At 39.8% G+C, this 12,090-nt stretch overlaps 1 protein-coding gene across 4 annotated transcripts in view; it reads left to right on the top strand.

The window, feature by feature from the left end:
- SGTB (small glutamine rich tetratricopeptide repeat co-chaperone beta) overlaps nucleotides 1–12,090 on the top strand; it is a 78,013-nt gene that overhangs the window by 32,114 nt on the left and 33,809 nt on the right. For all 4 annotated transcript variants that reach the window (XM_045393785.3, XM_045393787.3, XM_045393788.3 and 1 more), the window contains exons 4-5: nucleotides 1,095–1,164; nucleotides 5,646–5,745. In XM_045393785.3, the coding sequence (XP_045249720.1) occupies nucleotides 1,095–1,164; nucleotides 5,646–5,745 (170 nt within the window). The remainder of the gene's footprint in view (nucleotides 1–1,094; nucleotides 1,165–5,645; nucleotides 5,746–12,090) is intronic.

Genomic DNA, 12,090 nt, shown 5'->3' with positions numbered 1-12,090 from the left:
ATCCCAGCACTTTGGGAGGCTGGGGCAGGCGGATCACGAGGTCATGAGATCTAGACCATCCTGGCCGATGTGGTGAAACCCTGTCTTTACTAAAAATACAAAAATTAGCAGGGCGTGGTGACACGCACCTGTAGTCCCAGCTACTTGGGAGGCAGAGGCAGGAGAATTGCTTGGACCTGGGAGGTGGAGGTTGCAGTGAGCCGAGATCATGCCACTGTACTCCAGCCTGGCAACACAGCAAGACTCCATCTCAAAAAGAAAAGAAAAAAAAAATTGGACAATATGGAAACATGGAAGTTAAAATTTTAATTCTGATACACATCTTTCCAGGCTGTTTTTAATGTTTGTGCTAACATATTTATATAACATATTATAAATGATTTTTTGTAGACTGATTTTGACTTTGTAAGGTATATCTTAGATAGGATATTAGACATTTTGTTCCAAAATTTTCACTAATATAAACAATCCCTTGATCATATTTCTATTCCTGTTCTTTACATACTAATTCCATTGTTTTGTTTATGAAGTAGGATTGCCGGGTATGGGAAATGCACATTTTTTAAAAGTTTGATTCACACATTCTTCATATTCTTTTCCTTTTTTTTTTTGAGACAAGATCTGGCTCTGTTGCCCAGGCTGGAGTACAGTGCCATGATCTCAGCTCACTGCAACCTCTGCCTCCTGGGCTCAAGCCATTCTCCTACCTTAGCCTCCCAAGTAGCTGGGACTACAGGCACATGCCACCACACCTGGTTAATTTTTGTGTTTTCTGTAGAGATGGGGTTTCACCATATTGCCCAGGCTGGTCTCGAACTCCTGAGCTCAAGCTGTCCATCCACCTCGACCTCCCAAAGTGCTGGGATTAAGGCATGAGCCACCGGGTCCAGTCACACATACTCATATTTCTAATAAAAAATATATGAGAGGACTTTTCCCCTATTTTTTGTTAATGCTATTATTTAGGAATTTGATTTCATGATGTGGAGTTACAGATGATTTAAAATGTGAGTAATTTATTATTATTTTATAGTATGCTAGAATGATTCTTTATGTAGCTAAAGGGAAGTGCATTGATTTTTATTTAATTTCAGAATGATGTTCTGCCCCTTTCAAACTCAGTGCCTGAAGATGTGGGAAAAGCTGACCAATTAAAAGATGAAGGTGAATATTTCATACAAAAATGACTTACTTAGTAAAGCTTTCTGAACCTGTGGAGGAAATTACTGTCAATTGATATAGTTCTGATTTACACCACCAAGACTAGATTGTCATGAGTGCACATGGCATTTACAAAACAGAAGTGAATGTGATGGGTGAGAAGCCTGCAAGTACAGAATGGCTTGTGGGCAATACAGTTATAGCTTGCTTCAAGAGAAACAGATCTGTTGTGAGTAAAAGTTGCAGAACAAATAACTTGAGGGCGAATTGCTTCTGACTGTTTTTGCTACTTTTACTGTAGGATCTCAAATTCTTCTTTATACTTAAAAAGAGGAAAATAGTTTTCAGCATTATTTTAACTTTCGTATCTTTAGTGTTTTTGAGTTCTTTGAAATTTGTTAAGGTAGGCACGTGGTACTTGTTTATTAGCTAGCACTTTTGATTACTACATGATTAAATTTTATACTAGTTGGCTATTGAAGCATTCTTGGTTTTGATAAATAAGTCACTGTTGAGGCTTTGTGTTCAATTTTTCCATTATGTCAACTATGTTAAGCTATAGACGAGAGTCGTGTCAGGCCTGCAAGATTTGTATTACAAAGCTGTAGGGTACAGTCCTTATCTTTAGCAGTGAGTGAGAGCCAATAAATTCTCTGTTCTGTATATAGACAGGGAGTTATTAGGGAATATGCTATGTTCAGAAACATTTTCTAGCCTTTTCTTTATTTCATAGCTTGAAGAAGGCAGTTGAGTTAAAAAAAATATATATCATGGCCGGACATGGTGGCTCACAGTAATCCCAGCACTTTGGGAGGCTGAGGCAGGTGGATCATGAGGTCAGGAGATCAAGACCATCTGGCCAACACGGTGAAACCCCGTCTCTACTAAAAATACAAAAATTAGCTGGCGTGGTGGCGTGTGCCTGTAATCCCAGCTACTCGGGAGGATGAGGCGGGAGAATTGCTTGAACCCGGCAGGCGGAGGTTGTAGTGAGCTGAGATCATGCCACTGCACTCCAGCCTGGCAACAGAGAGACTCCATCTCAAAAAAAAAAAAGGTGTATATATATTTATATATATTTATACACACACACACACACACACACACACACACACACACACACAATCACCTGGTATCTAAAAAGGTGGATATGAAACAATTATACTGTTCCTCTTCCTTGGGCATGGTCATTTCTCTAGGTCTGTAAATATATACCTGTATCACTGTGGTTTTTGTTTTTGTTTTTTTTTTTTTTGAGATAGAGTCTCTCTCTGCCACCTAGGCTGGAGTGCAGTGGCAGGATCTCGGCTCACTGCAACCTCTGCCTCCTGGGTTCATGCAATTCTCCTGCCTCAGCCTCCCAAGTAGCTGGTATTACAGGCACGTGCCACCACCCTTGGTGAATTTTTTTGTATTTTTAGTAGAGATGGTGTTTCACTATGTTGGCCAGGCTGGTCTTGAACTCCTGACCTGATGTGATCCACCCGCCTTGGCCTCCCAAAGTGCTGGGATTACAGGCTTGAGTCACCATGCCTGGCCTATATCACTGTTTTTAATGGCTGTGTAGTGTTACATGACACTGAGCATGTCTTACTTACCTAGACAGATAATTTTGTAATCCTAAATAACACTGTCTTTGATATTTTTGTCAGTATTTCTTTTTGCTACTTAGTTTTTTTTTTTTTTTTTGAGATGGAGTTTTGCTCTGTTGCTCAGGCTGGAGTGCAGTGGCGCGATCTTGGCTCTCTGCAACCTCTGCCTCCCAGGTTCCAGTGATTCTCCTACCTCAGCCTCCCGAGTAGCTGGGACTACAGGCATGTGGCACCACGCCCAGCTAATTTTTGTATTTTTCGTAAATACAAAAATTTCACTGTGTTGAAATTTGAGTTTCACTATGTTGGCCAGGCTGGTCTCAAACTCCTGACCTCAGGTGATCCACCCACCTCGGCCTTCCAAAGTGATGGGATTACAGATGTGAGCCACTGCACCCAACCCTGAATTTTTATATGTTAAGTATTTTATATGTTAAATATTTTATATGTTAAATGTGTTAGGCCTTTTATCATTAACTTATAGTATACATGTGCATAATATTTGTGGTATGTATATATACATTACGGTATCTACACCTTTGAGGTGACACAGGAAAAGACATACAATACAGCTTTAATAATGTAATCATAAAATGCCATCAAGACAAACAGCTCAACAGCAACATCAAAGTCTCAATAACCCAGAAAATTAAAACATTTGACATGGAAATCAAACTGTCTTTGCTAATGCAAACTTTTTGTTTCTTCATAAAAAACGATGTTTTCCTCTCAGTTTCCTTAGAGGCTTTCTATTGATTTCTGTTTTGGGGAAGATCCAAATTAATTTTTTTAACTCTAAAAGATATTTGTTGCGATATAATTCATATATCATACAGTTTATTTCTTTAAAGGGTACAATGCGTTAGTTTCTAGTATATTCTTGGAGTTGTGTAGCCATTACCATAATCAATTATAGAATTTTTTTTTTTTTTCTTGAGACGGAGTCTCCCTCTTTCCACCAGGGTAGATGGAGTGCAGTGGTCTGACCACAGACCACTGCAGCCTCAACCTCCTGGGCTCAAGCAATCCTCCCACTTAAGCCTCCCGAGTAGCTGGGACTACAGGCACACACCACCACCCTGGCTAGTTTTTTTTTTTTTTGTAGAGATGGGGTTTCACCATGTTGCCCAGGCTAGTTTCTAATTCCTGGGCTCAAGCCATACGCCCGCCCTGCCCTTCCAAAGTGCTGCGATTACAAGGATGAGCCATCATACCCAGCCTACAGAACATTTTTATAACCCCCCAAACAAAAACCATGTGCTCATTAGTAGTCACTCTTTATATTCATTTTTGACTCCTAATTTACTGTAACTTGAATATTCTGTTTGTGTTCCTTGCAAATTTATGCCCCACTCTTCCTGTTAAGCAGCTAATGATCTATTAAGAACAAGGCTAATGTGAGAGTTTCTGGTTTAAGAAAACTGGAAAGAATCACAGATGCCTTTGAGATGTAAATCCTGCCTCCTAATCTCCATTGTTTCTAATATTTTCTTTTTCTTTCTTTCTATCTTTTTTTTTTTTTGAGACGGAGTTTCACTCGGTCGCATAGGCTGGAATGCAGTGGCGCGATCTCGGCTCACTGCAAGCTCCGCCTCCCGGGTTCACGCCATTCTCCTGCCTCAGTCTCCCGAGTAGCTGGGACTACAGGCGCCCGCCACCACGCCCGGCTAGTTTTTTGTATTTTTTTTAGTAGAGACGGGGTTTCACCGTGTTAGCCAGGATGGTCTCGATCTCCTGACCTCGTGATCCGCCCGTCTTAGCCTCCCAAAGTGCTGGGATTACAGGCTTGAGCCACCGCGCCCGGCCTCTTTTTCTTTTTTTTAAGACAGGGTTTCACTCTGTCACCTAGACTGGAATGCAGTGGCACAATCACGGCTCACTGCAGCTTCAGCCTCCTAAGTTCATGTGATATTCCTGCCTCAGCCTCCAAGTAGCTAGGACTACAGGCATGCACCACTGCGCCTGGCTAATTTTTTTAAATTATTCTTTTTGTTAAGATGGGGGTCCCACTATATTGCCCAGGCTGGTCTCGAATTCCTGGCATCAAGTGATCCTCCCACCTTCACTTCCCAAAGTGTTGGGATTACAGGCATGAGCCACCACGCCCAGACGTATTTTGAACATTGATTCTTTTAAGTGCAGTGGACACTACTTTTTCATTTAATGGTATACAAAAAATAGCCATGGGAAATCTCTTATTTTGCGGAACAGTTATTAACTTAGCTAAATTACTGCCAGATGTATCTGCAGATGCCCTTCCTGAAAATCAGTACTTTGCAGGCTAGCCATGGTATCTGAAATTCTCTTTCTAGAAATTAATCTCCTCAAATCCCCTTTTAAAAATAATCTAACTCTGGAGGGGATAGCACATAAAAATATTATCTGCCACTATCATGATAGCGTGATTAGTTTTATCAGCTTATCCTCAGCAGGGTTCTGAGAACTTGATTATCAGCAGATGTGTGTTTTAACAGGGAAAGAGTGGAAGACCAGGTCCAGATTGAGATGGTGATTAGGGAGGGTGTTGCATCTGGAACGGGCTGGGGCAGCTCTAAAAGGGAGGAGAGAGATGAAGATAAGGAAGGTGAGAAGAGATTCACTTTTGCCATGAGATAGTCATAATTGTTGCATTTACTCTTTTAAGTCTGGATTTTTAAGGTATATAAACATTAATTTTTTAAAAGACTTTGCATTGTTAAAATGATTCAAACACACTGAAAGCTAAATAATATCAACTCTGTAGTACAATATAAAACTTACCTCCAGTGTGAATGAAAAATCATGAGGCGGACTTTCATATAATTATAGTTTCCATGATTAAAATGTATCTATCAGAGTTTATGTTTTTAATGTATATTATACTTACTGTACATACTGGTTACTTTATTTTAGGCAATAACCACATGAAAGAAGAAAATTATGCTGCTGCAGTGGATTGTTACACACAGGCAATAGAATTGGATTCCAATAATGCGGTTTACTATTGCAACAGGTAAACTAGCACTATTGTGGCAGGTTTACAATTCTTAAACATTTACATTAATAGCTTTGAAGGACAATGCAAATCTTATTTATTTAGAAAATTTTGGAAGTTCAGCAAAATATAAAGAAGGAAGAAAAATTAAACTTGTAAACTTACCATTCAGAGGCAACCACTGTTATTAATCTGTTAGCATATTTTGTCTTACATAAATTTATTCATTTTTATTTTTAATTTTTATTTTTTTTGGGGACGTGGTCTCACTCAGTCACCCAGGCTGGAGTGCAATGGCATGATCTCGGCTCACTGCATCCTCTGCCTCCTGAGTTCAAGTAATTCTCCCACCTCTGTCTCTGCTGGGACACCAGGTGGACAGGTGCACACCACCATTTTTTTTTTTTTTTTTTTTTTTGGTAGAGATGGGGTTTCACTGTTCAAGTTGGCCAGCCTGGTCCTGAACTCCTGACTTCAAGTGATCCACCTGCCTTGGCCTCCGAAAGTGCTGGAATTACAGGCATGAGCCACCACACTCGGCCAGTTTATTCATTTTTAGATTCACCTTTGTTCACTGGGCTTATCAAAAATATGTCCTTATTTTATTGCAATCTTTCATAAGCATTATTTAAATGGTTACAAATTAGTCTCTATTACTACTGCTTATTATTTTTTATATTTCCAGCACCTATTGTTGTGGCTAGCAAAGAAGTACTCAGCAAGGGTTATTTCTGAATAAGGAGATAGACATACCTTAGTTTACTTACCTATTGACCTACTGGTGGACATTGAAGTTGCTTCCATTTTTTTTCAATATTAACATATAAAGCTGCAATGAACATCTGTTGTTTCTAAAATATTTTTCATGCTTTAGATTTTCTGGACTTTGGATTTATCCCTGGAAATGCACTTAGTAGGTCTAGAAGTGCAAATTATTTTTAAAATTGTTGATGCAAATTACAAAATTGTCCCACCTTCTTTGAAAATATTTTGAAAAGTCTCCCTAGGAATGTATCTGTTTTGGCTACGCCCTTGATCAGCACTAAGTATGCAAATGATTAATTATTGCTAATTTAATCTTGTTTTCATATTAATTGTTCTAATTTATATTTAAGTACTGGTGAGGTTGGATCTTTTTCAAATGTTGGCCATTTTTGTTTGTTTTTTCCTAAATTTTCTATTTATATCTTCTATAGACTGAATGTTTCTATCCCCTCAAAATTCATATGCTAATGTGAATTTTAAGCCCAATCTCCAATGTCATGGTATTTGGAGGTGGGACCTTTGGAAGGTGATTTAGGTCATGAAAGGAGGATTAATACCTTTATGAAAGAGACTCTGGAGAGCTCCCCTGTCCCTCTTGCCATGTGAGGACACAGCAGGAGGAGTACCCATACCAGTTCTTAGCTTGTTTGACCCCAGACTTCTTTCTTCCTCTTTCTTGGCTCTGTCCTTTTTAACATGGGTCTGACCCCTATAGGCTGCATTTCCCAGGCTCCTTTACCATCTGGCTTTTGTATGGGTTCAGCCATGGAGGTACTGGGCAGGAGACTGGAGGGCAGAAAGAAGAGAGAAGTCTAGGTATTTCTTTCTGCTTTTTTGTTTTATTTTATTTTTTAACATCATGGTGTATATTCAGCAGGGGCTACTTCTCATCCTTGTCTTCCTACTTCTACCCGACACACATACTGCGCTCCTGGTCTTTGCCAGGTGACCTTTGGTATTGGACTTTGTACTTCGTCCTTCAGTCTTAGGGATGGTAATGGCTTCCTGTTGCGAATTTGTGGATTGCTGTACAACTTTGGCCTCTCAGCTCTTCTACTACCTTATGTAATAAGTTCCCTGAATTAAATTACTCTGTTTTAAATATTGAAGTTCCAGTAGAACTTTCTACAGTGATTGAAATGTTCTGTATCTGTACTGTCCAGGTCAGTTGCCACTAGCCACAGTGGCTGTTGAGCACTTGAAATGTGGCTAGAGAGCAATTGAAGAACTAAATTTTTAAGTTTAAATCAATTTAAAATTAATTTAGGCCGGGCATGGTGGCCTATGCCTGTAGTTCCAGCACTTTGGGAGGCCGAGGCGGGCAGATCACAAGGTCAGGAGATCGAGACCATCCTGGCTAACACGGTGAAACCCCGTCGTTACTAAAAAAAAATACGAAAAAATTAGCCAGGTGTAGTGGCCGGCGCCTGTAGTCCCAGCTGCTTGGGAGGCTGAGGCAGGAGAATGGCGTGAACCCAGGAGGCGGAGCTTGCAGTAAGCCAAGATCACGTCACTGCACTCCAGCCTGGGTGACAGAGCAAGACTCCGTCTCAAAAAAAAAAAAAAACAAACAAAAATTATATAGCCACCTATGGCTTACGGCTACTATATCAGACAGCAGAGCCCTATATTAAAGATAGAGAACAAAAATCCGTGTGTCTTATTTGCTTTTTAATGTTTTTCATATGTAAAAGTTTTAACAATTTATATAGTCCAATTTTTCTTTTCCTTTGAATCTTATTCCAGTGCTTTTAGACTTAAAGCTCTCCCCATTTACAGACTTGACAAATAACTTCTATTTTCTTATTTTTCATTTCATTTAAATTTTATCATCTCAAGTCTGTTTTGGTTACTGGCATTACTATTTTAACCCATTTGAAACTTGTTATGACGGCCTTATCACCTTTTATTTTATAGTAGGTTCTTAGGTTTGAAAGAGATCTTTAAGTTAACTCAGTCCAATGTTTCATAAACTCATTATTATCATATTTAGGGTAGTCACACCCTTCTGAGACAGCACTCTCTTCCCCTGCCTTTTGTGGTTATATTTGTTAGAAAGGTCTTCCTTATATTGACACTGAATTTGTTTTCCTGTAGCTCCTGGCTTCTGTCAGTTGGTTTTACTTAAGGTTAGTTCCAGAATAATTACGATTTTTTTTTTTGAGACGGAGTCTTGCTCTAACGCCCAGGCTGGAGTGCAGTGGCAGGATCTTGGCTCACTGCAACCTCCGCCTCCCAGGTTCAAGTGATTCTCCGGTCTCAGCTTCCCGGGTAGCTGGGACTACAGACATGCGCCACCAGGCCCAGCTAATTTTTAATAGAGACAGGGTTTCACCATGTTGGGCAGGCTAGTGTTGAACTCCTGACCTCAAGTGATCTACCTGCCTCAGCCTCCCGAAGTGCTCGGATTACAAGTCTGAGCAACCACGCCTAGCCATAATAATTCTTTTCCTTTTCTTTTTCTTTTTCTTTTTTTTTTTTGTGAGACGGAGTCTCACTCTGTCGCCCAGGTTGGAGTGCAATGGCGCAATCTTGGCTCACTGCAAGCTCCGCCTCCCAGGTTCAGGCCATTCTCCTGCCTCGGCCTCCCGAGTAACTGGGACTACAGGCGCCCGCCACCATGCCCGGCTAGTTTTTTGTATTTTTGTAGTAGAGACGGGGTTTCACCATGTTAGCCAGGATGGTCTCAATCTCCTGACCTCGTGATCCGCCTGCCTTGGCCTCCCAAAGTGCTGAGATTTCAGGCGTGAGCCACCGCCCCCCATCGCCGATTCTTCTTTTTCATGATAGTACCTTACATTTTAAAATGTGCTACCGTGTTCACTTTTGTTTTCTCCACATTCAATGTTTGAAGTTTCTTCTGTTATATTTCAGGTAGTACAGCTTTTAAGTCCTGTACCTTCTCTTGAAACTTGTTCCAGTTTACCTGTGTGTGTTAGATATAGTTCCCAGAAGATAACACAGTATACCTGGCATTAGCCTAACTAGACCAACAGTCTTGTAAGGCTCTAATTTAACCCACTTTCTAGATAACATGGCTGTATATCAGCTTATTCTAGCATTATTTGTTAAGTTCATATTTTGCTTTTGGTATATTACGGCCATCTTTTTTCATAGATTCTATCGTATAACTCAATCGTATATATATTTGACAGGTTTTTACCAAATAGCTGCTATGCACTAATACTGCCACTGGAGAAACAATTGCTTGCTTATACTTAAATGCAGGCTCTTACGTTTTGCCCCTATCAAATTATATCTTGTTATAAGCTCCTATTCATTTGTCTTTTAAAGCTTTTTTGATAAGTAATCTGTAAAGTAATTAATGAATTTGCTCTTACTTCTGTTTTCATGTCATCCACAAACTTGAGAAGAGTACCATATCTTGAGAGTACCATATCAATAACAAGTTGACTGGGTGCAGTGGCTCATGCCTGTAATCCAAGCACTTTGGAAGGCTGAGGCGGACGGATCACTTGAGGTCTGGAGTTCCTGGCCATTGTGGTGAAATCCTGTCTCTACTAAAAAGTAAACAAAAACCAAACAAACAAGTCAACTAGTGGAACTATAATAGAGAAGTGGTTAAGAGCAGGGATTCTGAACGCAGACTCTTTTAAAAATATATATATATATTTCAGTAGCTTTGGGGGTATATGTGGTTTTTGGTTATATGGTTGAATTGTATAGTGGTGAAGTCTGAGATTTTAGTGAAACCATCACCTGAGTAGTGTACATTGTACCCAACATGTAGTTTTTTTATCTCATCTCCCTCCTATCCTTCCACTTCCGAGTCTTCAGAGTACATTATACCACTCTGTATGCCTTTGTGTACCAATAGCTTAGCTCCTACTTGTAAGTGAGAACACACAGCATTTGGTTGTCCATTCCTGAGTTACTTCACTTACAGTTATGATCTCCACCTCCATCCAAGTTGCTGCAAAAGATATCATCTTGTTCTTTTTCTGTGGCTGAGTAGTATTCCATAGTATATACATATATACCACATTTTCTTTATCCACTCATTGGCCAATGAGCCCTTAGTTGGTTCTACATCTTTGCAATTATGAATTGTCCTGCAATAAACATATGCGTGCAGGTGTCTTTTGGATATAATGACTTTTTTTCCTTTGAGTGGGATTCCTGGATTGAATGGTAGATCTACTTTTAATTCTTTAAGAAATCTCCACACTGTTTTCCATATAGGTTGTACTAATTTACATTTCCACTAGCAGTGTATAAGTATTCCCTCTTCACCACATCCATGCCAACATCTGTTGTTGTTTGACTTTCTAATAATGGCTATTCTTGCAAGAGTAAGGTGGTATCTCATTGTGGTTTCAATTTGCATTTCCCTGATAATTAGTGATTGAGCATTTTTTCATACGTTTGGCCATTTGTTTAACTTTGAGAAATGTCTATTCATGTTATTTGCCCACTTTTTGATGGGTTAATTTGTTTGTTTGTTTGTTTGTTTTTCTGATTTGTTTGAGTTTTTGTAGATTCTACTTATTAGTTCTTTGTTGGATGCACAGTTTGCGAATATTTTCTCCCATTCTGTGGGCTGTCAGTTTACTCTGATGATTATTTCTTTTGCTGTACAGAAGCCTTTCAGTTTAATTAGGTCTCACTTATTTATTTTTGATGGGTCCAGACTCTTTGGATTCTAATTTCTGGCTCTGTCACTTACTACCTGTGTGACCTTGAGCAAAGTTCCTAGTGCATCTATGCCTTGGTTTCCCTACCTGTAAAATGTGGGTAATAATAGTATTTACCGGCCGGGCGCGGTGGCTCAAGCCTGTAATCCCAGCACTTTGGGAGGCCGAGATGGGCGGATCACCAGGTCAGGAGATCGAGACCATCCTGGCTAACCCGGTGAAACCCCGTCTCTACTAAAAAATACAAAAAACTAGCCGGGCAAGGTGGCGGGCGCCTGTAGTCCCAGCTACTCGGGAGGCTGAGGCAGGAGAATGGCATGAACCCGGGAGGCGGAGCTTGCAGTGAGCTGAGATCCGGCCACTGCACTCCCGCCTGGGTGACAGAGCCAGACTCCGTCTCAAAAAAAAAAAAAAAAAAAAAAAAAAAAAAATAATAATAATAATAGTATTTACCTCATAAGGTTGTTATGGAGATCAAGCAGTATAGTACATTTGATGCATTTCAAGTCAACTTGCAGCCATCAATATACATCCTCCTTAAGTACTTAGCATGCATATCATTTTTTGGGGGTAAAGTTTACATACAAAAAATGCATAAATCTTAACTGTACTTTCACGGAGTTTTGACAAATACATACACCCGTGTAACCTAAAATTCTATCAAGATATTGAAAATTACCATCACTAGCAAGGCATGGTGGTGGGTGCCTGTAATCCCAGCTACCATCAGATGTCCAGGAAGTTCCTTAAACCCCTTCATAGTCTGTTGCCTACAATACTCACCAGAGGTAACCACTGTTTTGATAGATTAGATTCATTTCCTCTAGAGTTTCATATGAAAGAAGTCATACATATTTTTTGTGCAAAACTTTATTTGCTCAGCATAATGGTTTTGAGATTCAACCATGTCGTGGCATGTATTCATTCTTTTTTATTGATCAAT

Source organism: Macaca fascicularis, chromosome 6 (genome assembly GCF_037993035.2).
Source record: "Macaca fascicularis isolate 582-1 chromosome 6, T2T-MFA8v1.1".
NCBI lineage: Eukaryota > Metazoa > Chordata > Mammalia > Primates > Cercopithecidae > Macaca > Macaca fascicularis.
The sequence above is the reverse complement of the archived record's forward strand: the minus strand, read 5'-3'. Positions and strand labels throughout refer to the sequence as shown.